Below are 24,027 nucleotides of genomic sequence, written 5' to 3' on the forward strand. Positions count from 1 at the left end.
TGCACACGTCGTGCAGGTCAAAATCCAGTTAATCCATATCATGACCGGGTCGGCCCGCACCTGAGGAAATGGGTTTTGCAACCCGTCCTGAGGGAGGCGGAGATGGATCATAATCTTCATCGTTATCCAAGAAGGGCATTTCCGAATCCAGGTCAGAAAGTTCATCGTCTCCCGCCATCAGGAGATCCAGCGGGCCGGATGCGGGGCCGTGCTCGGACATTTCAGGCGGCAGAGGGTCCACGGCGTCGAGGATTTCTCCCCAACTTGGTACTGCATCGGTGGTTAGAGAAACAGCTTGATCGGCTGGTTCCCGTACGGATGCTGTCGAAACCAACACTGGGTCGTTGATGGACAATGTCGACTGACGGGCCAGACGGCGACTGAGCACCTTGAGGGAGAACCGGCTACAGTGAGAGCACTCTTCCCCGGGCTCAAAGGCTGCTTGAGCGTGTTTCAGACCGACACACCACACAAGCCAGGTGGGTATCCCAGCTTGAAATTTTATAGCCACACGGGCAGGTTCGTGCCTGTATGCTCTCCTCAGTTTTTGTGGAAGACTTGGCAGTCTCCATGTTTGAAGGAGATTTGGCTGTGAGGCTACGAAAGGGAAAAGAAGAAAACTAGCTGGTGACGGCTAAGCTAACCAGGTGTGGCTAGGTTGGGGGGAGCATTGCAGCTTCTCTATGGGTAGCTTACAGAGGGAGTATAGCTACTCTGTAACGGACAACCGTAGCAGGTAAGTTGACCCACTTTTTTTTTTTTTTTTGGTGAGTTTTTCTACTCTTCCTGCGGTATTTCTACTGAGGGAATAGCTACTCTCCGTGATACTGGACAAACCCAGAGCAAAGCGCCCGGTGACCGAGATTGCGCACGTGTTTGTGGACAGTTTAGCTAGACTCCGAAGAGAGGCCGTATCTAATGGAGAGCTAGTTGGAACTTCTGCTCGTTGCGAGAAGAGGTTTTTGAATAAACTATCAGTGCAGCGACAGCCCTATAAAATAGGGGGAGGGACCCTACCCTCTCTGACACTGACAGGCTTATTTCCAGCCAATCGTGGCTGGCGTAATGCAATAGGAGCTTCTGACGAGGTCACGCCGAGGGCGTTCCCAATGTGAGACACGAAACGAATGCTATGAAAGAGAATCATCAGTACTTAACTTGTGCATATGATCGCGTGATCTTATGACACCCTTGGATCCAGTTTGAAGAGTTTGTCTTTTTGCCAGCAAAGAGACATTAGCGCGCTGCCTCCCCTATCCGGTCCCTCTGGAGGCCGTGTGGAAGAGATCGGACCATTGGGGGAGGTGGGGTTTTATGTGGACAGTGGCATCATGGGAAGTTCGCTGTTACCCCCAATTCCTAAGTTGTGCCAGAAGTAGGTTAATGCAAATTATTTTGAAAGTTCCAGAAAAGTCTGTACCGCATTTCCTGTTCCTGTAACTCATGGCTGTGGGTCCCAACAACGTAATGCACACATAAGTGAACATATGCAAAAGAACAATAAAGTTTATCAGCTGGAACATTAAATATCTCGTCTTTTAAGCATATTCAATTGTATATAGGTTTAACAGGATTTGCAAGTCATTGTATTCTGTTTTTATTTACGTTTTACACAACGTCCCAACTTTGTTGGAATGAGTGTTGTGCTTCATGGTGTGTGCATATTCTTAATTTATTTGTTTTTATCTTATTTTGTGGCATTGCTAGCCTTTCATTCAGTTGTCAGACTGGACAGCAAAGAGCGAAATTAGAAAAACATGCAGCAAAGATCCTGGGGCCAGGTTTTTAACCCCAGATGGCTGTGTTGAAGACTAAAAGCTGCTCTACCACTACACCATGCATCGCCCTTGGGGTGTGCATACTAAGGCTGTTCCTATCTTAACAAAAAAAATCCCTTTCATTTCACTCCCCTTAGCCACGTTTCCTGATGAGTTGGGCACGAGTGTCCCGCTGACAGAAGACGAGCAGAAAGATTTGCTGTACGTCCCACAGGACGGTGAATGGGGCTGCCGCACACGTGCAGAGGAGTGCGACCGCATCATCAAAGCCATCGACCAGCTCTGTATACTCGGTATGATGTAATAAATAATCTTTAAAGAAAAGTAAATGAAAAGTTGAGCCCCAGACCCATTTCTAGTAAATGAGCAGCAGCTAGACTTCCCATCATATGAGTCATCATTCTGAGATCATCAACAGGAGGATCACAGCTAGAAAGGAATAAGCTGGTAAAGCATTGAGCTAAACACTGAGCTGCTGATTTTTATTCCAGTTAGGTGATGTGATGTCATTCCAAACACAAACCTTGAAGGAAAGCCAGTAGGAGGCCTCCCCCTGGTGGACGTTAGATGTATGTTTCATTCTGCAACTGCCTCAGGTTTAGCCTGAGCTATTTTAGTTCTTTCTCATCTCCTAAATATATAGTTACAAAACAATAAGAAGTTGAGAGTTTCATATGTTGGCAAAGGACAAAAATAAAATATAATTACTGGCTTTAGGTAATCTGAATAAGCATTCCTCCATTTTCCTGTTTCCTGTTGCTTTCCCCGTAGCTAAAATCTTCCAACTGAACCGTTTTCAGTATTTCTCTTCCCATTATCAAACAAATTTGCCTCTTTCAGATGTGGCGGCACCATTTGCCTTCCCAGTAGATTTACAGGCGTACCCGACATACTGCACAGTCGTGGCCTACGTCACCGATCTCAGCACTATACGTGAAAGGCTGGTGAATCGCTTCTACAGGTAACTCACCTGAGGCTGTGCTAGATGCAGTGTACATACATGTGAGAGCAAGTTTGTAACAAGACCGTATTTTTGTTATTATTACTACAGGCGTCTTTCCTCTTTAATGTGGGAGGTGCGTTATATAGAACACAACGCCCAAACGTTCAACGAGCCAGGATCCTTCATCGTCACAACTGCCAAGTTTGTGTCTGACCTCATGCTGGCATTCATTAAGTATGTTGCACTCAAAGCGTCATTATATCGTAGTTGTAATTGTTGTGATTGATTCACTATGTTGATATCTTTTTATCTTAACTGCAAATGTATACTTGTCATGGTTTCATTTGAATTCTTAATCTTTCTAACTCCAGTCATTAGTTACTGATCTGCTCTCTGTTTCTGTCTTTGCTCTGCAGGGACCAAAGTCTCACAGATCTCAAGCCTCTGTACAAAACCATGAAGAAGGCCACCTTCTCTGACTCTGAAGACGAGGTGTGTTTGCATATACTACACTATACTATACTACATTATACTATACTATACTACACCACACTATACAATACAATACTGCACCATACTACATTAAAATATAACATGCTATACTATACCACACTATACAATACTACGCTATACTGTACCATGTTGCACCACACTATACTATACTACCGTAAAGTATACTATACTAGAGTACACTACAATACACCACATTATACTATGCTACACTAAACCACACTATGCTTTACTATATTCTAATATACTACGCTGCGCTACACGACACTACACTATACTATACCTTGAACATTTGTCGTGTTATAACCACAATCTTACATTTATTTTATTATGATTTCATGTGACAGACCAACACATTGTAGTATATATTTGTTAGGTGGAAGAAAAACAATATGGGATTTTCAAAACTTTTTACAAATAAAAATCTGTAAAGTGATTCTTGCATGTGTTCAGCCTCCTTTACTTTGAAATAATGAAACAAAATCCAGTGCAAATATATGCAGCTGTTCTGTGAAGGCCCCAGAGGTTTTTTGTTGAACAAACTGCATCGTGAAGATCAAGCAACACAGCAGACAGGTTGGGGAAAAGGTTTTAAGCTAAGTTAACTTATTAAATGACCACTCTTCAATCCATCATTTGAAAATGGCAACGTTGTTGCATGATTGCAAACCTATGTACCTAAGACATGACTGCCCACCTAAAGTGACCCGTTGGGGAAGGAGAGCTTTGAACAAAGAAGGAGTCCAGTGGCCTTATTGTAACTCTGGAGGAGCCGCAGGGATCCACAGCTCAGGTGGGAGGTTTGTCAGGTTTGTCAACATTACAAATTAGGGGTAAACCGATTGCAGTTTTCTGGCTGATCAACAATTACCGATCTTTAAAAAGCCTGACCTGCCAAATCCGATTTTGGACAATACCGATTTTTTTTTTTTATAACTGAGACTGTCAGGTGTTAAAGTTTGAATGTTATTTTATTGAAAAACACTAAACAGTACCCATGAAACAATACAAACGTCTTTTAACTGCACACGAGGCAGTGCTCTTACATTTAAATGAAATGTTTAGAGCATTGCAGTTCCTTTAGTCTTTAATTTTTCACATGATTAAAAAGAAACAAAACCTGCACTATTGGTTAGATAAGTAGATAAGATCGGTGGAAAAGATCCGTTTCACATGTATCAGCCGATCACCGATCTCCCAAAATTAATCAATTGGTGCACCCCTATTCCAATATTAGACCTGCACTCCATAGATCTGGCCTTTATGGAAGAGTGGCAAGAAGAAAGCCTTTGTTAAATGAAAGTCATAAGATTTCCTGAAGAAAGTTTTATATAAACCATGTACACATCGAAAAAAGTGCTACGGTCAGATGAGACCAACATGGAATATTTTTAAATTTTGTCATACATGCTAAATGCTACAATCACTGTACATCACCCTTAAAAATACCATCCCCACTGTGAAACATGGTGGTGTCAGCATCATGCTGTGTATCATCCAGGGACAGGGAAGCTGGTCAAATTTAATTACATAAATAGAGGGCAGTTCTGAAAGAAAACATGTTAGAGGCTACAAAGGACTTGAGACCAAGGCGGATTTTAAACTCCAGCTGGACAGCGACCCCAATCATAAAGCCAGAGCTACAGCGGAAGGATTTAGATCGAGACATATTCATTGGATAGAATGGCCCAGCCAAAGTCCAGTATACATGTATGCATTACTACATTGCATTCAGTCCAGAGATGATGCAGGACATTATGTCAGAATGTTCACGTCATCCTTCACTCTAAAACATTTTTCTTTCTTGAAAACACAGTTAAATGGATATGTGGAAAATGTATAACTAAACTTCTGATTATACACATGATCTAAATGTTCAGAAATATTTGATAATTATACCGAATAATTTTGCTGTAAATAGTTTTGAATTCTAGTTTCGGCTTCTATTTTGTTTGCTTTAAGAAACAAAAACTGTTTCCATTAAAACGAACGTCAAGCTTGAAATAACGCTGCAGTCGACTGCAGGACAGCTCGTAATGGGCCCTTCGTCATTTTTTTCCTGTGTAGGACGATGAGGAGGATGATGATGAAGATATTAATACTCCAGGAACATCAACTCGAAACCATAAGGTAACATGACTTATAGCCATTATGTTTCATCTTATCTGTGTTGGCTGCTTATGAGTGAAAACAAAACACCCATAATGCAGTCTGCGCTATTAACTTTGGATTTACTGTGCAGAGCCGTCAGCCCATGCAGCGCCAGCTACGGACCCGGCCTCGTTCTTATGATCCTCATGCTTGGAAAGGACGCTGTAAGGAACTTCTGGACCTTATCTTTCAGTGTGAAGACTCAGAGCCCTTTAGGGAACCGGTGGACCTACAAGAGTACCCGGTACAAATGAATCAAATCTCTTAATATTAAGCACGGATACTATGTGCCGATTCAGTCCTGGAGCCAATCATTTTAATTGCCTTTGTTCTTTCTCTCTTTGTTTTCTACTTCTGTCTGCATCTGTAAGGACTACCTGCAAATAGTTGACTCTCCAATGGACTTTGGCACAGTTCTAAAAAAGCTAACAGAAGGAAATTACCCATCTCCCATTGAGCTCTGCAAGGATGTCAGGCTTATTTTCAGCAACTCCAAAGCTTACACCCCCAGTAAAAAGTCACGGGTGAGTATAACTTTCCAAAAAATGCGTCCAAATCTAGCCAGAGCTTTTTTACAGTGGTCTCCTTGTTCTTTTATGATCGATTTTAAGTTCTTTCTGGTGTTTGCAGATATACAGCATGAGTCTTAGGCTTTCTGCGCTGTTTGAAGAGCATATCAGTGCCATCCTGTCTGATTACAAAGCAATCCACGGCATGACAGATAAACTGACCAGACGAGGGACAGACAGGCAGAAACGACACACTGCAGACAGACAAACACGGCACACGACAAAGAGGAGGAGGAGCGAATCACCCACAAGCAGCAACGCATCCAGGTTAGGGAAAAAATGCATTTCTATTCATTTTAATTGGTACTAATCAAACCAGGCACTGAAGGCAATCCTCACGTTCCTCTCCGTCTGACTGTAGCCCAGAGAGGAAAAGACGAGTGTCATCCAGGGTGACTGCCAAGAGGGAGCCATCACCAGCTTCTTCACGGCCGCCGTCCCTCAGGCAGCATGTCCCTCTGAAACAGACGCCTCAGCTGGTCAATGGTAAAGTGGATACTCCAGCTCCAGGACGGACGCGTAGTTCTGCACGCCACTTTGCACACTCCTCACCTCCTTCATCAAATATCACTAAAAGCACTACAAGCACAGCAGGTGAGAGTAAATTACCCCCAGAATTCCTAATACTGACACTTTTTATTATTTATAAGAAATTTTAAATGGTGCCTTGTAATTACCTTGATATTTCTTGATGTTTCCCACAAATGTTGACGTTTTTTTTCCATATAACACCAAAATTTGGGGGGGTTTGTATTCAGCCCTCTTATTTGTGGTACCCCTAAATAAATGGCTCAACTGCAAATCTACCAAGATATGGTTGTCCACCTAAACTGACAGGCTAGATATGAAAGCATTAACCAGAGAAGCAGCTCCTCCAGTTACCCAGGCCCTGGGTAACTGGAGGAGCTGTAGAGATTCAGATCTCAGATGGGAGAATTTTTTGACCAGACAAGTATTAGTTGTGTGCACCACACATCTGTTATTTATGGAGGTGTGGCAAGAAGAAAGCCGTTGTTCAACGAAAGTCATAATAAGTTTCGTTTGTCACAAGTCATGTAGGGGATGCAGCAAACATGTGAAAGAATGGTCAGATGAGATCAAAACTGCATCTTTTTTGCCTAGACTCACCACACCAGCCCTATGTTGAAACATGCATTATGCTGTGGGGATGCTTTTCTTCAGCAGGAACAGGGATGCTGCTCATGGTTGATGAAAGGACTAACATATGGCCAGAGCTACAACAGAATAGTTTAGATCAAAGTATAATCTTGTTTTAGAATGGTCTAGTCAAAGTCTTCAGACTCTTGACAAGAAAAGCAGTTTCCAAAATCTTGAAATGTTTTATATGTTCATGGAGTCACAGGAACCCATTAAGCAATTAGCCTTGTTGTTGTGTCCCTTGTTTATTATCAGAATCTTCTCGCTCGCTGCGGGCTCATAATTCTGTGCGAGCGTCAACACCACCACTTCCTGAAAAGGTCCCACCCCCCCCACCAGCAGAGAGTAGCAGTGGAAGCACTCGTCGGAAACTCAGGACGCCTGTGCGACATACACCCGGTTAGTTTTTTCAACACAAAATGAGTGGCTGAGCTTTGGTTTAAAACTAACGTTACAACAAATTCTCAACTCTTTCCCTTTTTCTTCTGCCAATCTTTTTCTATATAAGGTTCTCCTTCCAGCCCCTCAACTCAAGGCACGGCACATCTGAACGGCCACAGCAGTCACATGACCCTCGGCGTGGGAAGAAGGGGAAGAAGGTCCAGAATGGACTCACCAGTGAGTCCTCCAGAAGTCCCAACTCCGGCCAGCCCCTCAAGACCCCGAGGTCGCCCGCCTGGCAAGAAGAAGGGCAAAAAAAGCAAGCAGGAACAGGAGGAGATGAGACGGAGTGGAAGTCGTAGGAGCTCCACTCCTGACGATGAGCAGGAGCACTCCACAGGGGACGAAGGCGGTACATCTTCCGCCCCAGAAACCTCAGCACCGTCAGACTCCGGCATGGCGTCGACACCTAGACGACGAGGCCGACCTCGGATAGTAAAAACTAAGGAATCAACTCCTCCTGCTGAGTCACCTGAGCCCTCTCCACTGAGAAGGAGCAGCAGGAGAACCAATGAAGAGGCCACGCCTCATCTTCAGACTGCCCCTCAGCGATCCAGTCGGAAAGAGACTGTAAAGGAGGAGGCTGGAGACGGGGCAATAGGGGCCATGCGCACACGTAACCAAGGAAGGCGGTCGGCCTGGTACATGGAAGAGGACTCTGAGGAGGAGCAGAGGCAGTTGCTGTTCGAGGACTCATCAATCACCTTTGGAACGTCCTCAAAGGGGCGCGTCCGCAAACTGACAGAAAAGGCCAAAGCCAATCTTATAGGCTGGTAAAGAACATATGCACGAGCTTGAGTGCTCAGAGGGCTGAGAGATCCCGACGGGATTTCAGATCGGATGCTTTGGAAGTGGAGGCTCACAGCTGCAGTTAGCTGGAGCTGCGGAGAGAAAACTGTGCCGTTACCTGTTCCCGTTCTCGTCGTTGACCCCACCTTCCTCTCTGCCCACTAAGCACTTCAGCACTGCATGTTCATATGCTCCCACATCTCCTATTCTATTGATCCATGTTGGATCCCACAGGAGCACACAGAATCTCTCTCTGTGAAGGCGGTATTTCTCACGTTGTCTGGCGAACCTCTCCTCTGCCTGACCTTAAACACAGTTTGGAGTCAGATTGGGCCAAGAAGTCAAACCTACATAGACAACTGGCCTAAGACCACCTATTCTCCCCCTAACTTCATCCTGTCTGTTTTTTATACAACCTTTTCATTGCTCTTTCTAAATGTTCTTGTGATCGTTCCTCTGATTTGGAAGTCTTACACATTGGCTGAGCTGAGCGTGTCTGTCTGTGCTAAAATACCAAATGGCGTACCTTTGTTGGTACTGTACATCTGTACATTTTGTGTACTGTTAATGTGGTTTTGTTATTTTCTGCATGTTAATTAGAAAGAGGAAGCATCTTCTTCCTGAAAGCTGTTTTTACTGTGAGGCGGATAAAAACGATGCATGAATGAGAGGAGTCATTCATGCGTCTTTATATCATGTCTGAATGCGTCTTCTGCATTAGCAATACCTTGTGCCTTTACGTGTAAGGTGTGTGGGTGTGTGCGTACATGTGCTAAGCCTCTACATGTGCCTGTCTGTCTACAAACTAGCGTTTTGGCTACTGCAAGTACAGCTCTGGTCATACGTTTGCATACAATCATCACTGGTCTGAATTTCATCTTATGGGGATTTTATTAAGCATTTGAACTGTTTATATTCTGGGGTGAAATGATGAATTAAGATACAACTTCAGTTAATTTTAAAAACAAGAATTTGGGGCACAATTTCCATTTTTTGTACATACACCCTGACTAATATTTGTATAAATGTTCAGTCTGCACCCTTCTTGTAGCTATCAGCAAGCTTCTGGCTGGCTGTTTGGTTTCCCGCCACAGACACGGATTTTAAGGACAGTCCGTAAAACTTTGAAATGGTCGGGGACATTCCAGAAGGTTGATTTTTAGCTTAATTTATCAACTCAAAACCCATTTCAGATGTGTGTCTGGGATCATTGACCTGTTGGCATCTTCAGTGGTGCCCAGCATTCACTTATCTGCCAAAATGTAACCTCAGATGAAAAAATAGAAACCTCAATCAAAAGCTCCAAGCAATGCGGACATTTAGAGCTACCCACATGGATCAGCCAAATGTCTTCCGGAGAAAGGTTTTATAGACAGATGAACTGTTCGGTCACAGGGACAAGAAGAATGTTTCCTTTAGACCTGAGAACAATGTTTCAGCTGTTAAGCACGGTCGCGGCAGCATCATGCTGAGAATCTGTTTTGCTGCCAGTCATACTTATGGATGAGATATTGAAGAAAGTGGGTTGTCCTTCCAGCTTCCCCTCAAATCAACAGCTACAGTTAAGGCCAAACATATTCATACCCCAAACAGGCTTAGATTCATGTCACCAAGAAGCTTGTTTTTAACAGGAAATGAGACAGACTTCACTCAAAAGGTAATAAAACAAGATTAAAGGAGTATCCATTACTTACATTATCTTGAAAAATGGAAAGTATTAATGCCCTTCTCTATAATCAGTGGAGAAATCTTGATTGGCATTAAAGCACCCAAACCTTCTCATAATTGCTGAGCAGCTTCTGAGAAGCTCCTCATCATCACCCTAATCTTTAGCTCTCTCCACAGATTGTCTTGCAGATTCAAGTCAGGACTTTGGCTGGACCACTGCAAAATGTTACTTCTACTTCCAGTCAGAAGAAATAAGTTGGTTAAATTAAAAGATTACATTAACCCTGAATCTACCAGGGGTATGCATAATTTTGGGCCTGATTGTACAGTTGGAACTGGGACACATCTGGCTGCTCCAGCAGAAGAATGGTCCCAAACACACACCAAAGCTGGCTTTGGAATGGATCAATCAGGCTTCAGGGAAGACCCTTTAAAAACTTTATGAACTTTGGGTGGTGGGGGCATTTCACTAAACATCAGTGGGATGAATGCACATAGTTTGTTTGACAATAAAGTTCAACTTTATTCATGCCCATCATGACTGGATGCAAACATCTGACGGTGTAACAGAAGGAGGGGTTTGTGTGTGTGTGTGTGTGTGTGTTTATAACATACGCGAGTGCAGGCTTTACTTGGCGCGTACAAACAGTGGCATACAGTTTGATCATTGTAAAACCTCTCAAAAAGAAACGTATTTAGAGAAGCTGTTGTAAACCTATCACAGTTCACGTCGGTGTATCGTTCTATAACCAACCCATCGTCTGGTTACACCTGAGGTACGGGGCGGGGAGGGTGCCTAGCTTTGAGACGCACTTACCACAAGCTGGTTATCAAGGAAGTCTTAGCTAGTAACTGTTTGTATTTCTAAAATAAGCTTTTGAAAATGTTGAGATGCTTCTATGATGACTGCATTCACATTTCACATGCAACCCTGTCTCGCATGTTCTAGCACTTTCTCATAATTTGGAAAGCAAGAAAGGGGGGCGTGGGGTAGGGGCATGAAACCGAATCAAACTGCATTTGATGGAAAATAACTTCACCTTTCTGATAGTGTGCCTTTGCTACTCTGGCATATTGAGTCTTCTGTTTTCCCTTATGGGGCTTTTTTTATGTTTGGACATCCTGTTTCTGCTCTTCGCTATGTTTAGAGAACTGGACTTCGGGTTTCATGGAGAAAAAAAAAACATTCTGATAATGCACTCTCTTTTTACTACACGCAATCGGTACCGAGTTTATAAAGATGCCTCTGTTCCTGGTGTTTTATTTTTTTCTCCCCCAGCACAGAGGAAGTGAATGCCAAAATCTGCAAGTTTCATCATGCGTTGTGGGACCGACTGGATGCCAGCATCTATATACACCTGGTTCATCTCTTAGCTCACATATTACTGAACATATATCCTATCTGTTTCTCATTGTTTGTTAAAAATTGGTTTGTCAATGCCAAATTCTGTCTGTGGGCACTGAAGTTTTAGAACATGGCTTTTGAATGTGTTTTCTAACTAACTTTTATTGTCTCCACTGTGGATGTTCATTTATGTATGATGTGTGTTAACCCGTCTTCTGTTTGTGTCCCTGCCATATAAGATGATATATCAGGGGATCGATCCATGGAGATAGAATGATGCTTTATGCTCTGCCACACATATATTTGAGGATATAATTACATAAAAAAAAAAAAATAATGTCCATATAAAAGTTTTTAAGTCTATAATGGCCAAAAATAGTGTGTTTTCCTCAGCACGAGAAGAGAAGAAATATCTTTTATGATTGAGGTTTAAATCTTTACCCATAAAAAAAAAATATTTATCTTGAAGGCAACATTTTGTTGGCTTTAAGTGTTTATTCATAGCTTTTTGTTTCTAACTTCATTTTAAAAGCACTTTATGTGCACATAAACCTTTTGGATTATTTTTTAATCCAAATCTACGTTAGTACATTAGACAGATTTATAAAAATCTCTTGGTACCCCTGGTAAAGATGTGTAAAACAAAAAAATACAAAAAACCTTATTAATACATTCATCTATTGTTGCAGTAGCATCATCTCACACTGAATACCGCCTTTAATCTGAGTACATTTATTCAGTGGGGTGGGGGGTGGCCTGCAATTGTTGGAGCCATTACTTTGCCAATAGGACACAGCCCCGCTTTTTAGGTTCTGTGACATTTCACAAGGTTGATGCAGACAGCGAGAGGGACTTCGTTCCTCTATGCATAACCTCCCTAGATCGTCCAGAGTCCTTGCTTTATGCTCTTTTTAGCTCACCATGCCTGTTTTCTATAGGATTTAGGTCTGGGATGTTGTTGGGAATGAATCATTTCTGTGTTCAACTGGACAAATTTTGGCCCCTTTTCAGTTTACTGGCACATGCCACCAGATTTTTATTTCAAATGTCCTGGTATTTCCATTCACTCTAGCAAGGATTCCTTTGCACAAGAATATGGCCCACAGCATTACACATCCTCCACCATACCCAAGAGGGGTCTTTGGATAGTTTCCAGATATTCGTCCTTTGGTTCATTCCCATCGCACCTGAAGTGTCTGATGATGAAAAGCTCCATTTTAGCACCGTCTGACCAAAGCGCATAGTTCCAATTAAAGCCCAAGTAGATATTGGCAAACCTTACATATTTATGTTTGTGATGGTTGGATAAAATTGAAGCTTTTTTTCTTCTGGCTACACTCCCAAGTTACATGGTTGTTATTTAATTTCCCTTTGGGATTAATAAAGTATTTTTGAATTGAATTGAATTGAAGATCAGATGCAGGAAACAGGACCAAATAATATACCATCCCTGATTGTTTTCCTTCTAAATGAATGCACACAAAATAAAGGATGTATTTTTAGATTGTTCTGTGAGATTATACTCCTCCAATAAAAGCTGAACCTATCTTAAGCTTTTCATCCATCTTTACTGGGGGGACAACCAATTAATCTGCCTCTGCAGGGATTAACTAATGTACTGACCCAGAGTTATTTACACTGAGATATGGGGTCACCTTTACATTTACCCTTAAAAGATGGCTGTTTGGTGTAACCACCATGAACTGTTATGACACAGAGGCAGCCAGCACCTTCACAGCTCCTAAAGTATCCCAAATAAATACAGCTATATACAGGAATAGTTTTTTATCAGTTCTACAGTCATGGAGGGTCACAATATTATTGCATTTAAGATGTATTATTATTTTTTTAATCCCTGGTTCACCAGTTCAGAGCTGCTCTGTATTTGTGGTTTCATGAGAACTTGCATGTATTCAGTGTGAGCCTCTGTAAATGTGTGGCAGAGTTATGCTGCGTGTGGCGCCTGGCTGAAGCATCAGTGTTTGGTCAGTGTGTGTGTGTGTGAGAGAGAGCGAGCGAGCGAGAGAGAAGTGGCTTTATGTGAGCCACCAGGAAGCATTATGAGATGTTCTAAATTTGAGGTTTTATGGAGCTGTTGGAGAAGAAAGGGGAGGGGGTATCTTTTATGTGAATTTATTGATGACGTCTTTGTTAGTTTGGATACTTTTTATAAATAAAGGAAGTCATGCAAAAAAAAAAAGCATAAAGCTAGAATGTATGTGTAGGGGAGTACTACTGTCCTGTTAGTTCATACCGATATTTTAAGTAAATAAAACAGTTGTGTTTTCATATTCAGTTTACATCTTGTCATTTGTGGCATAATAAAACCAGATTTGTATGTTTTGTTTTCTTAAGTCAATACAAGTGCATCTCAGTAAATTAGAATATCATTGTAAAATTCACTTTAGTAATTTAATTCAAAAGGTTAACGTCATACAATTGTGCCCAGAATTGTTCATACCCCTGACATATTCAGATTTATACCCACAAGTTTGTTGAAATTGAGAGGGGCATCTTTCAAAATATACGACCACATATAAGGCGTATTACTATGGGAACAAAATAAAAATGCATTTCGATTTAAGAAAAATGATAAGGCCAAAATTATTCTGACCTTTCTCAGTAATCAATAAAAAGCCCTTACTGGGAATAACGGCAACCTGGCGCTTGTAATGGTTGCTGGCCCGCTGGTTGCATGTCTCCTTGATGTCTTTAATCTTTTGCAATAAGCTCCAAGGCTTTGAGGTTGGGAGGCCGTCTAACCATAGCGCTATTTTTTAAGCTCCCTTCACAGATTCTCCATCAGATTCAAATCAAGACTGACTGGGCCACTCCAAAACTTTGAATATTTCATCAGCTGTGTGTTTTGGGTCATGCTAAAACATCCAGTGTTGCCTAAGTCCAAGCTTCTTTGCAGACTGCCTGAAGTAGTCTTTTTTTTTGTTTGTTTTACCTCAGATTACGCTGCCTGTCCCATTGGCTGAAAAGATGATGTCCCAAAGCATTATGTTCCCATCAGGATACCTGACGGTGGGGGTGGGACGCTTCTTCCTTTTTACGCCAAATGAAGGCTACAACATTGTGGTCAATAATTAAACTTTTCATCTAACCACAAAACAAAGCACCAGGCATGACCCACACTGTTAAGGATGACCTTGGTGGAGATCCTTGGATAACTTCTTTCGCACCATCAGCCTTACCACATCCTGTGAGATTCCTTTTCTTTTTTTCCTCTAAGAAAGTCCTCAGTGAGCTCTTGATTTAGCCAAGACATAACATAAACCAACGGCAGAACATAGACCAATTTTTTTTTTTTAAATCAACAGTTCAGCATGGAGGCCTGTGGTTCTGCTGAGGTGTTAAAGAAGCCCAGGTTACTATAACAGCGGCCGTTAGCTTGTCTGCATTGTTGGGTCTTGTGTCTCTTCTCTCTCTACACCATAGAGGCTTTATATGGCCAGTCAAGCACAGCGATACCGTGGTCATTAAATCAGGCATTGGTACTTGTGGCCGGTGCCAATTTCTATTGGGAAATTAAATCAGCATCTCCTTGAAGGTTGTCAACAGAAATATCTTCCTCCAGACTCTGACACCTTGAGTTCTAAATAATATGCAAACTGTACTTTCATCTAGAAAGAGGATTTAGGACCACTGAGCAACACTACAGTCCATTTTTTTCCTCTTGTCCCAGATAAAATATTTTGGACATTGTCTTTGGCAGGTAGAAGCAGGTGGGTTCAAGCTACTTTCCACGGCTTGTGAATCTTCTCCAAATTCTTTCCGTTGTTTTGCAATCCTTTCAATGCTGCAGTTGTCCCTGTTGCTTGAGCTGTATCTTTTTCTACCATACGTTTTCTTTCCACTCAACTTTCCATGAATATGCTTGCCCTCTGTGAATAGCCAGCTTCTTTAGCCACCTGTTGTGGCTTACCCTCTATGTAAGCTCAGTGATTGTGTAAGCCTTGTGACACCAATCTTGCATTTTTATTGACTTGATGTAATATTCAAATTTTTCTGAGAAACTGAATTTCGGGTTTTCATTAGCCGTAAGTCATACTCATAAAAAATAATAGAAATAAATGCTTGAAATATATCCCTCTGTGTGTAATGAATCTGTGTTTCACTTTTTGAATTGAATTGGTGACACTATTTTGATGATACTCAGATGTATGGAGATCAATTGTTTGACATATTTGATAATTGTTTGACAACAGTGACTGAGTCACGTGTGATTTGTAAGAGCGTTAGTATATTTCCCTTGTTAGTTTAGCTTACAATATAAGTATGATAGCAGTTAATGAAAAGTTTAGGTTTTTTTTAGGGGCTGCAGTTTCACCGATGGCTCTATATGATCGTTACATCCGTTCGGACAGATCGGGAAAATACTAAATTGGTTGCCATGAGAATAAGATTTCTTAATGTAACTGCTTGTGTGACCTGTGTGAATATGATAAATTGTGGTTTTATATTATAGACTTCTTGTGATAATAAATAAGCTCATTTTTTCCCAAATCTTGATGCTTGCACATTGCAGATCACAATGAAAGGGAAATTTAAAGATGGAGTCATTTCCAGTTTCTTTGGCAAAAGAGTGAGCGATGAGAAGGAAGAAGAGACAATGAGATTTAAGGAAGGAAGGATGATAGAGAGATCAGAAGGGTCACAGGTGAAGGATGCCACAAAGGGCAACAGGAGAAGAAATAGGTGAAGATGAGAAAATGATGCTAGCGTAAGTGATGAAGATGAGAAGATTTCAGATTCAGAGAGAAAGAAAACGGTGCAGAGGAAACTGATGAAGGAGAGAAGGAAGGCACAGAGTCGGGGAATCCGGTCTATCCAACTGGACCACCTGGTATGGATTTATTCTGGTTGTAAATTCCAGTGCAGAGATATTAGATGTTTCAATGAATAACATATCTGCACAAGTCTACAGGTGTGTTATAAAGTTAGATAGTTCAGGCTTTATAGATGTAGTCAATTTATGTTATTTTATGTTATAATAAAAGCAAATCCTACAACACAGAAACGCAGTGAAAACAGTATTAGATCATTCTAATTGTCACTATGTATTAATTTAGATCACTTCAATGAACTGGTCCAGCACTGCCACCCTGCCTAGACCTTTGGCGCCTCATTTGCCCCCGCAAGTAAAATTTTCTAGATCCGCCTCTGATCTAGATATCTAGATAGAGCTTGAACGCAGCTTTTTGCAGTAGTGGATGAGAGACTCTGCCCCCTTGCGTCGCTAAAGCGCAGCTGTCACTTCACTGACTCGGACCTCATGAGCTCAGCTCTTCCTGACGTGGCGAGTCGTTAAAGGTCCGTCCGCTCCTCCGTGGGCTGCTGTGATTGGACAGAGCACCTGTTTGGCAAGTTTTTCTTAATACTGTAAATACACAGGTGGCGGCAGCATGTGTTGTCGTTTATGTAAATAAAACAGAAGTGAAACCTTGTGACTCTGCTCAGGTTCCCGGGCGAAACCAACATCTGCAACACAATGTTGAGCAGATAGGTGGAGGAAAGTTTGGATTTCAGACAGAGGTAAGCGCTAAACTGTTACCGGATTGAAGCTTATTAAGATTAATCACATTTCAAATTCTAATTAACTAAATAACAGGAAGTATTTTCCCTACGGAGGCGGTTACAAATGTCACTTCTCCGTTTTCCTTAACGTAATAAGCAGCGTTTACTTTAGTCTGTGGCTGCACTAGTTCCGCACTCCCCGCATCTACCTGACTCAACCCTCCGCCCTCAGGTGCCAGCTGCGCAGCCATGCCTCGCCTCAATGCCGCCGCCGCGCTGCAGATCGCGCTGCTGCTCTCCGCCGTGCCCGCGCAGTACTTCATCACCCGGTGGAGCGGATCCACCGCGGTGCAGCGCTACCACGCAACCACGCGGTAGGGGCCGTTCTGTACAAGCCCTTTAAGTAATGGAACTACGTTGTTGGGATAATAAGCACACCTTATGCGATACGTTTCAGGTTGCTTCGCATATGGACACAGTGGAGAGCGTCATACCTTAATGCTACTGCATGGACTGACTGGACAAACCAGCAGTTTTCCAAAGTTAAGTGAGTGGGCTTCAGTCTTAAAACTTTGGTCATTTATGAAAAACAAAAACACAATTCTAATCTAGAATATGTCAGCTAACCCAACTCAGCTTCATGTAAACAAATATTCTGACTTCCTGCAGGTCTCTGGTTGGGTTAGGACAAGAAGAGGAACAAACGTCTCCACCAGTAGAGACCATGATCTTTGATAATGATCAGGGGTTCTTTGGAGGTTTGTGGATTTCCACGAGTATCTGCGTCTCAGGTCTTTTTCAGCCTCTAACAGGTTAAACTAAAGTATAAATTAAGTATCACCTTCCCATTGCTGCCAGTTCCATTCAGTGTTATTTTTGATTCTCTGTAATGCTCATTCCATCCTCTGAGGTACTGTACTTACCACTAATGGCACTGACATCTTGAACATTTACTCACAAAGCCAGGAACGTCCACATCTGAACAGTATCTCCTGATCCAGTAGACTGAAATAGGGAGCCCTGATGCAACCATATAGTCTGTTTTTCCTGTTCTCATTTTAGTTTGATTGTGCCGTCACTTAAGATCACCCCCTGCCCCCCAAACCTAGTGGTTTTTGTACTTGCCTTAAAATCATGTAAACCTTTTGTCCCTGCAGCCTCCAAAGCAGTGCGTAGCCCTCGTCCCCCATTTGTGTTTCTGCGGGTTGGGGAGGTGGTGATGGAGAGGAAGGGCCACATGGTCGGGGTGGTGGTGAGCTGGGACCCAGAACTGCGAGCTCCTCCGGAGTGGGTAGACAGAATGTATTCCAGTTCTGAGGTTGGTAACCAGAACTCATCTCCTTAACTGTTTAATCAGAACCAGCATTCTGCTTTAACAGCTTAGAGGCCTGGAGGATTCAGATCTGTTCATTCCTCTGCACAATAAATTTCAGAAAGCTCCCATGTTTACACTTGTAGTAGGACATCACCACATGATGATGGTTAGCTTTTAGTTAAGATCTGTTGGTTGTTATGGAGACCCAATAGGAACCATTTTCAGGTTCCTATGGGATATGGTCCACAGCATCACAGATTTTCTACACATTCATCTTTTGTTTAATATCAGACCTAGTTGGAGTGCTTGTTGCTGTAAAGTTCAATCAGACTGCATAGACACCCTGTTTTAAAGTTGTTTACACTAGGGGTGCACCAATTGCAGTTTTCTGGCCAATCACGATCTTTAAAAAGCCTGCCCTGCCGATTCTGATTTTATTGATATCGTTTTTCTTTTATTCCCATAACTGACACCATCAGGTGTTATAAGGTCACAATACACCTTTTAATGTTCCAATCATATTTTATTAAAAAACATTGAACAATACCGGTGAAACAATTCAAACTTGTTTTAACCTCACATGAGCTAGACCTCTCAAATATAACTCAAAAGTTTAGAGCATTGCAGTTCTTTTATCCTTTAATTTTTCACATGTAAAAAGAAACCAAACTTCCACGACAGGTTAGACAAGTAGATGAGATTGGCTTCACATGTATTGGCTGATCCCCGATCTCCCAAAATGAAGGAAATCGGGGTAGATCGGCCGGCCGATTGATCGGTGCACCCCTAGTTTACACACCTTTTAACAGTGACGCCAAAAAGTATATCTTTATGATTTATGGGCAATCCTTAAGTCACTCATTCTTTGTGTGAGCACAGGACACAAAGGCAGAGAAGACGCCACATTACAAGGTGCTGTTCAGCGGGCCTGGACCCTCCTCTCTGATTGTGGCATACTTGCCTCAAACACAGCTGGAGCGCATCACAGGGATGAGGGTAAGGACTTAGAATTGCAGCAGGCATGCTTTGTGTAACACACACACTCCTCTCATCGTGGTTCTCTCATCATGGTTGGATGTTTTTAGCCAGACATTCCCACCCTGGAGAACTACTTCACACATTTTGACGGGACACGGTTCGTCATGCAGGACTGGCTCAGAGAGCTCTTCCCAGAGGACGAGAATGAGGACCGCTGACTGAGACGGCTTTCTCTTCGTGACTGGGCTCAGTCTGCAGGGAAGTTTCTTTAACTTAAAGGCCAATGGGTGTGTAAATCAGGGACACACACTGAATCTCTCCTCGCCAGGACTCAATGTTGAGACTAATATTGGTATTAAAGAAACAAATGCAATAAAGTTGCCTTTATTTTTAGAAGTTTGACAATATTCAGTATTTTAGTTTAACATGTGCAGATGATTTTAATGAAAGCCACCTCACCGTTACAATCTAAGTTAAATGTTCTACAAAATGCTTGAAATCACCTTTTAGGAATGTATTTACAGGATGGCCTTGGCTTTGGTAATAACAATGAAATTTGCACTTGTGTTGAAATGGTGAAAATTGTGCAATAAAGTGTTTTAAGACTTTCCCAATGTGTGTTCATGGTGTGTTTAGAGTTTCTTCTTGCTTTTGTCTCTGAAGCTGAAGGAAACAGACACCTGCGAGGAGGCGGTGGCTATAGGTATGTGGGGAAGGAGAGGAGGAAGGGCTGTTGAGCTGTGTTCTCTGGCCGCAGCCTCCTCCTCATTCCTCCACTCCTTGGTCTCCTCCTCTCTGACCAGCAGGGGAGATCCCAGACTCTCCCCCAGGAGCTGACTGATCTTGCTGGCCTTCTGCTGAGCATTTTCGACAGCTGCTACACACGCATGCAGCCTAAAAAAACCCCCCAAAAAAACACCCCATACAAACAAACTGGTTACAACTCCTGCATTTGGTCTTACTGAGACGGCGTGTTTACACACTGAGCTTTAAGCACCTCAGCTGACTCAGGGAGGCAGCACTGTGGAAGAACTGGGTGGCCCCCACATGGACGCTCCTATCCAGCTTTTCCAGCAAGATCCTACACATCTGCTCCATCTTCTGGAATTCTGAGAAAGTCACCACGATCTGTGGGAACATTTTGTAACACTGTCATGTCGGGCAACTCTGAGCTTGAACGGTGTAAAATACCAATTAGCTGTCCAAACAGCCCACCTCTGCATTCATACTAAAGGTATTGGCATCTCGGTGAAGAAACTGTCTCACTGACATATGGTCATCCCTGATGCCATGTTGTCTAAGGAGAAAGAAAGAAAACGTAATTAAAGACTAAATATAGTGAAAAACTCGTGACATTTTTAATAGGAGCAGGAGATTAGTGGCATCCTGGGTAATAAAGGTTTTAGTACTTGGATTCAGTGACTTTAATCACAATAAACAGTGATGTGCCTTAGCATACCCATTTATTATTTATACAACTGTGGGTACAAGGTGGTGGGGGAGGATATTTGCAGTACTAATGGCTATAGTTCTCATATTTGTATTATTTGTTGTAAGTACTTCCTTTCCAAAATTAGAATGACTAATAGAATACATTAGGTGGCCTCATTTATAATGAGCTTGCATTAATATGCAGCACCGTGCAAACGTTAAGGTAGAGGTTCTTGGAAATAAAAAAAGTCTGAAAAGTGTGTCCATTTATAATCAGCCAGCTTTACACTGACACCCTGAAATAAAAACCAGTCCATCCTGCTGCACACTAGACAGATCCCAAAACGTAACCTTTTGGTCTACATACATGTTTTTCCAGACGTTAGGGAGCAAGATTATATTGAAAAAAAAAATAAAGTTGTTTTAAACACTATTACACTTTCATTGGTACACTTTGCAACAAAACAAACATGATTATTATATAGTGTCATATATCGGTATTTTGGTTTTGAATAATTATCAGATATTTGGGTTTTCCGTCCTAAGACTTTGCCATGTAAAGTTGGCTTTAGCAACAACATGGCAGTAATAACTAGATGAAAAGTATGATTTTTTTTTTTTAACTTTTACTTTGGCACTCAACTACTCCATGCTTTTCATTTGCTTCCATTTATTTAGTTATGTTATGGCTAGAACAATATTCAGGTACATCTCAGTAAATTACAATGTGCTTCCCAAGAGGCTCATTTGTCTGATTAAAAGTACCTTTTGAAAGTAACCCTTAAGCAGTTATTAAACATACTTTTCATTAAGGCCACATTACTTTTATTGGTCTGATGTAATATTGCAATCTAAGAAATGTACAAATTAAATTTGTTTTCAGAAAATCATAAATAACAGAAATAAAAGCTTGAAAACATCAGTCTGTGTAATTAACCTATATGTGTTTAACTTACTCAATTGAGTTACTGAAATTGTGAACTTTCAATAATATTCCCAAATTATTGAGATGAACCTGTATAATGAAGGGTGAAAGCAAAGCAAACACATCCCAAAATTCACAGAACATTTATTGTTTTTTTTTAAGGATCATGAAAAGAAACATGTTTCTTCCGAACTTTAGGCCCGTAGTGTATGTGCAATGGAAACCAAACACTGCTTTATTCACTTTGAACACACCATCCTCACAGGGAAACATGATGGTGGCAGAATCATGCTGTGGGGTTGCATTTTTTTCAGCAGGGATGGATACAAACAAATGCAAGTCACCGATTAGTCTTTATAAATGAAAACAATGAAAACTATTTGCCTCCTGTCTTTCACTTCACGATTATGCATCAAGTCTTCTTGGTCTGCTATATAAGACCACAATAATACAGTTGAATTTCATGGCTGCAAGGTGACAAAGTTGACTGCTTTTGCGAAATTGCATGCAGGTTACCCATAGCAACAGAAGCTAGTTTACGTTGCGAAGGCGCCACTTTTCTGCTACAAACCCAGACGGGGTTGTTTTTACCTGATAGTCTGTAAAATGTATTCCAGTCGCCGTGAAATGCTGTTGGTCACCTCGTTCACCGACTCCTTAGTGCTGGTCACACTGACCCGCACCGACGCTCTGTCGGCCGGGCAGGACACCTCCGCCACCCCGGTGACCTGAACCTCCCTCACCGGCTTACCGAGACTTTCTCTCTGAAGTGCTGTTACCTCCAGGCCCTGCTGTTTGTCTTTACCGCCGGTTTCTGCCGCTGGTAAAGCGGCGTAGAGGCGAACCGGGGTGTTCATAATAGCGGTAAGCTAAAATGAACTTCCCGCTACTATGGCGACAGAAGCAATGCTTCATGGGACTTGTAGTGCAAAGAGTAAGCGAAGTATACGAGTAGCGTTAACATAACGCCGCGAAGAGCAGCCATCATGCTATTTTCCCCATTTATGACTACTGCTTATTAATCATTATTTATGGGGAAATTTGACCTAAATTTGCTATGTTGGGTCATACAAATACATGAGTGCATATGTTTTAGTAATCTTTAAACAGTTTCATATTTTAGGTATTAACAAACAATAACTGTATCTCTAATTTTTTCTCAGCATAGCTCTTGAGGATGCCAGGTTTGAGTTAGTAAACAACCACTGCATGTGCAGTTGTTATGATGCGTAACCGTGGCAACAACATGTTTTTTACAACCAGGGGCAGCTGATTAACATGTTAAAAGATGAAATAATACCTCAACTACAGCTCCAAGTCCTAGGTTGTTTTGAGGCACCAGACTATGTTTTACCCTGCATGGAAAGACAATAATGCCACGATTGAGAGTTTGACCAAATATATAAACCTCTGTGTTGACAGCACAGCCCAAACTACAGTGAGATCCCTCCCCATTAAAAAACTCTGGATCACAACTGAACTGAAGAAATTGCTAAACAAGAAAAAAGATCCTGCAGGGAATTAGACGGAGAATTCTTGAGAAGTATGGAGAAACAAAATCAAGATTAGCGACAGCAGGGAGGCATACCGGGAGAAGTTGGAGAGCAAGCTCCAGCAGAACAATATAAGAGATGTGTGGTCAGGGCTGAAGAACATCACAGACTTCAAGCATCAGATAAATGATTGTCTGGACAGGGCCGACGAGCTGAACTCATTCTTTTAAACATTCAGTTCTGGAACAAGTTCAGAATTCACTTTTTAGACTTATTGGTCCCTGAAAGGCCATTTGTTTGCAACGAGTAGTAGTAGCAACCATCACACAAGAAATTACACAGACAATGGCATAACAGGAAGATAAGAAGAAACTCATATATTAAAAAGAGATCAAACTAACTGACATCTTAATAAGATGAAGTCTGATGTAAGATGACAAAATAAAACTGAAGTCAAGATGCTAAACTTTATTAGCAACCTTAAATCAGGACATTTATTCAATTCAATTCAAAAATACCTTTTAATCCCAAAGGGAAATTAAATGTATCTCCTGTAGTGGTCTGTTTTACAGCAGCTCTCAAGAAGCTTCTGACTGAAGACACTCTATTGTTGTATGACAGTCTCATGAAGAGGATGCTCAGGGTTCTGCATAATATTCTTCATTTTATGAAGTATTCTTCATTGCACAATGATCTCCAGAGGTTTCAGAGGAGACTCCAGCTTGTTGAGCTTTTTTAAGTCCCTGGCTCTGATGCTGCTACCCCAACAGATGATGGCAGAAGAGATCACACTGTACACAACAGACTTATAGAAGATATGCAGCATCTTGCTGCAAACACCAAAAATGTTCATGCTGACTTTGGTACATAAATTTATATAAAGAATTAACAACAAAGGCATTAAAATACAACCCTAAGGTGCACCTGTAGAGGACACCACAACACCAGAAAATGTGCCATTTACTGTGTCCTATTTGTCAAAAAATCAACTAGCCACAAGAGCAGGGCAG

The 24,027-nt window shown here is 41.8% G+C and overlaps 3 protein-coding genes across 7 annotated transcripts in view; 2 read left to right on the forward strand and 1 right to left on the reverse strand.

The window, feature by feature from the left end:
• The window catches only part of LOC124881831 (pleckstrin homology domain interacting protein), a 54,301-nt gene extending 40,658 nt beyond the window's left edge, over positions 1–13,643 (forward strand). For all 3 annotated transcript variants that reach the window (XM_047387655.1, XM_047387654.1, XM_047387656.1), the window contains 11 exons: positions 1,916–2,071; positions 2,619–2,739; positions 2,830–2,955; positions 3,138–3,213; positions 5,299–5,361; positions 5,474–5,626; positions 5,754–5,906; positions 6,013–6,218; positions 6,313–6,545; positions 7,365–7,508; positions 7,618–13,643. In XM_047387655.1, the coding sequence (XP_047243611.1) occupies positions 1,916–2,071; positions 2,619–2,739; positions 2,830–2,955; positions 3,138–3,213; positions 5,299–5,361; positions 5,474–5,626; positions 5,754–5,906; positions 6,013–6,218; positions 6,313–6,545; positions 7,365–7,508; positions 7,618–8,327 (2,141 nt within the window). In that variant the 3' untranslated portion in view covers positions 8,328–13,643. The remainder of the gene's footprint in view (positions 1–1,915; positions 2,072–2,618; positions 2,740–2,829; positions 2,956–3,137; positions 3,214–5,298; positions 5,362–5,473; positions 5,627–5,753; positions 5,907–6,012; positions 6,219–6,312; positions 6,546–7,364; positions 7,509–7,617) is intronic.
• A 2,993-nt stretch (positions 13,644–16,636) lies between these two features.
• Positions 16,637–19,778, forward strand: si:dkey-261l7.2 (uncharacterized protein LOC569751 homolog). Of its 3 annotated transcripts, XM_047387206.1 has the most exons (8): positions 16,637–16,721; positions 16,819–16,893; positions 17,108–17,249; positions 17,333–17,422; positions 17,545–17,687; positions 18,033–18,193; positions 19,070–19,186; positions 19,276–19,778. In XM_047387206.1, the coding sequence occupies exons 3-8, from the start codon at positions 17,125–17,127 to the stop codon at positions 19,384–19,386; spliced, it is 747 nt and encodes a 248-aa protein (XP_047243162.1). In that variant the 5' UTR covers positions 16,637–16,721; positions 16,819–16,893; positions 17,108–17,124; the 3' UTR covers positions 19,387–19,778. The 3 variants fall into 3 exon arrangements, with proteins under 3 accessions (XP_047243162.1, XP_047243161.1, XP_047243163.1); XM_047387205.1 differs by lacking the exon at positions 16,637–16,721 and having other exon boundaries at positions 16,728–16,893; XM_047387207.1 differs by lacking the exon at positions 16,637–16,721 and having other exon boundaries at positions 16,728–16,893; positions 17,545–17,633.
• On the reverse strand, positions 19,537–22,443 carry irak1bp1 (interleukin-1 receptor-associated kinase 1 binding protein 1). The gene is made up of 4 exons (XM_047387208.1): positions 22,116–22,443; positions 20,384–20,465; positions 20,166–20,296; positions 19,537–20,062 (listed from the first exon to the last, which is right to left on the reverse strand). The coding sequence occupies exons 1-4, from the start codon at positions 22,379–22,381 to the stop codon at positions 19,801–19,803; spliced, it is 741 nt and encodes a 246-aa protein (XP_047243164.1). The 5' UTR covers positions 22,382–22,443; the 3' UTR covers positions 19,537–19,800.
• Positions 22,444–24,027: the final 1,584 nt, after the last annotated feature.

This window comes from Girardinichthys multiradiatus, chromosome 15 (assembly GCF_021462225.1).
Source record: "Girardinichthys multiradiatus isolate DD_20200921_A chromosome 15, DD_fGirMul_XY1, whole genome shotgun sequence".
NCBI lineage: Eukaryota > Metazoa > Chordata > Actinopteri > Cyprinodontiformes > Goodeidae > Girardinichthys > Girardinichthys multiradiatus.

Bases quoted from the DNA above. Each gene is read 5' to 3' on its own strand.
- si:dkey-261l7.2 (XM_047387206.1), top strand. From the start codon at position 17,125: ATGCCTCGCCTCAATGCCGCCGCCGCGCTGCAGATCGCGCTGCTGCTC. The intron at 17,250-17,332 runs GTAGGGGCCGTT...GATACGTTTCAG, and splicing joins CGCTACCACGCAACCACGCG to GTTGCTTCGCATATGGACAC. The intron at 17,688-18,032 runs GTTAAACTAAAG...TTGTCCCTGCAG, and splicing joins TCTTTTTCAGCCTCTAACAG to CCTCCAAAGCAGTGCGTAGC.
- irak1bp1 (XM_047387208.1), bottom strand. From the start codon at position 22,381: ATGAACACCCCGGTTCGCCTCTACGCCGCTTTACCAGCGGCAGAAACC. The intron at 20,297-20,383 runs GTGGGCTGTTTG...ATGTTCCCACAG, and splicing joins CCTTTAGTATGAATGCAGAG to ATCGTGGTGACTTTCTCAGA. The intron at 20,063-20,165 runs GTGCTTAAAGCT...GGGTTTTTTTAG, and splicing joins GCCTCCCTGAGTCAGCTGAG to GCTGCATGCGTGTGTAGCAG.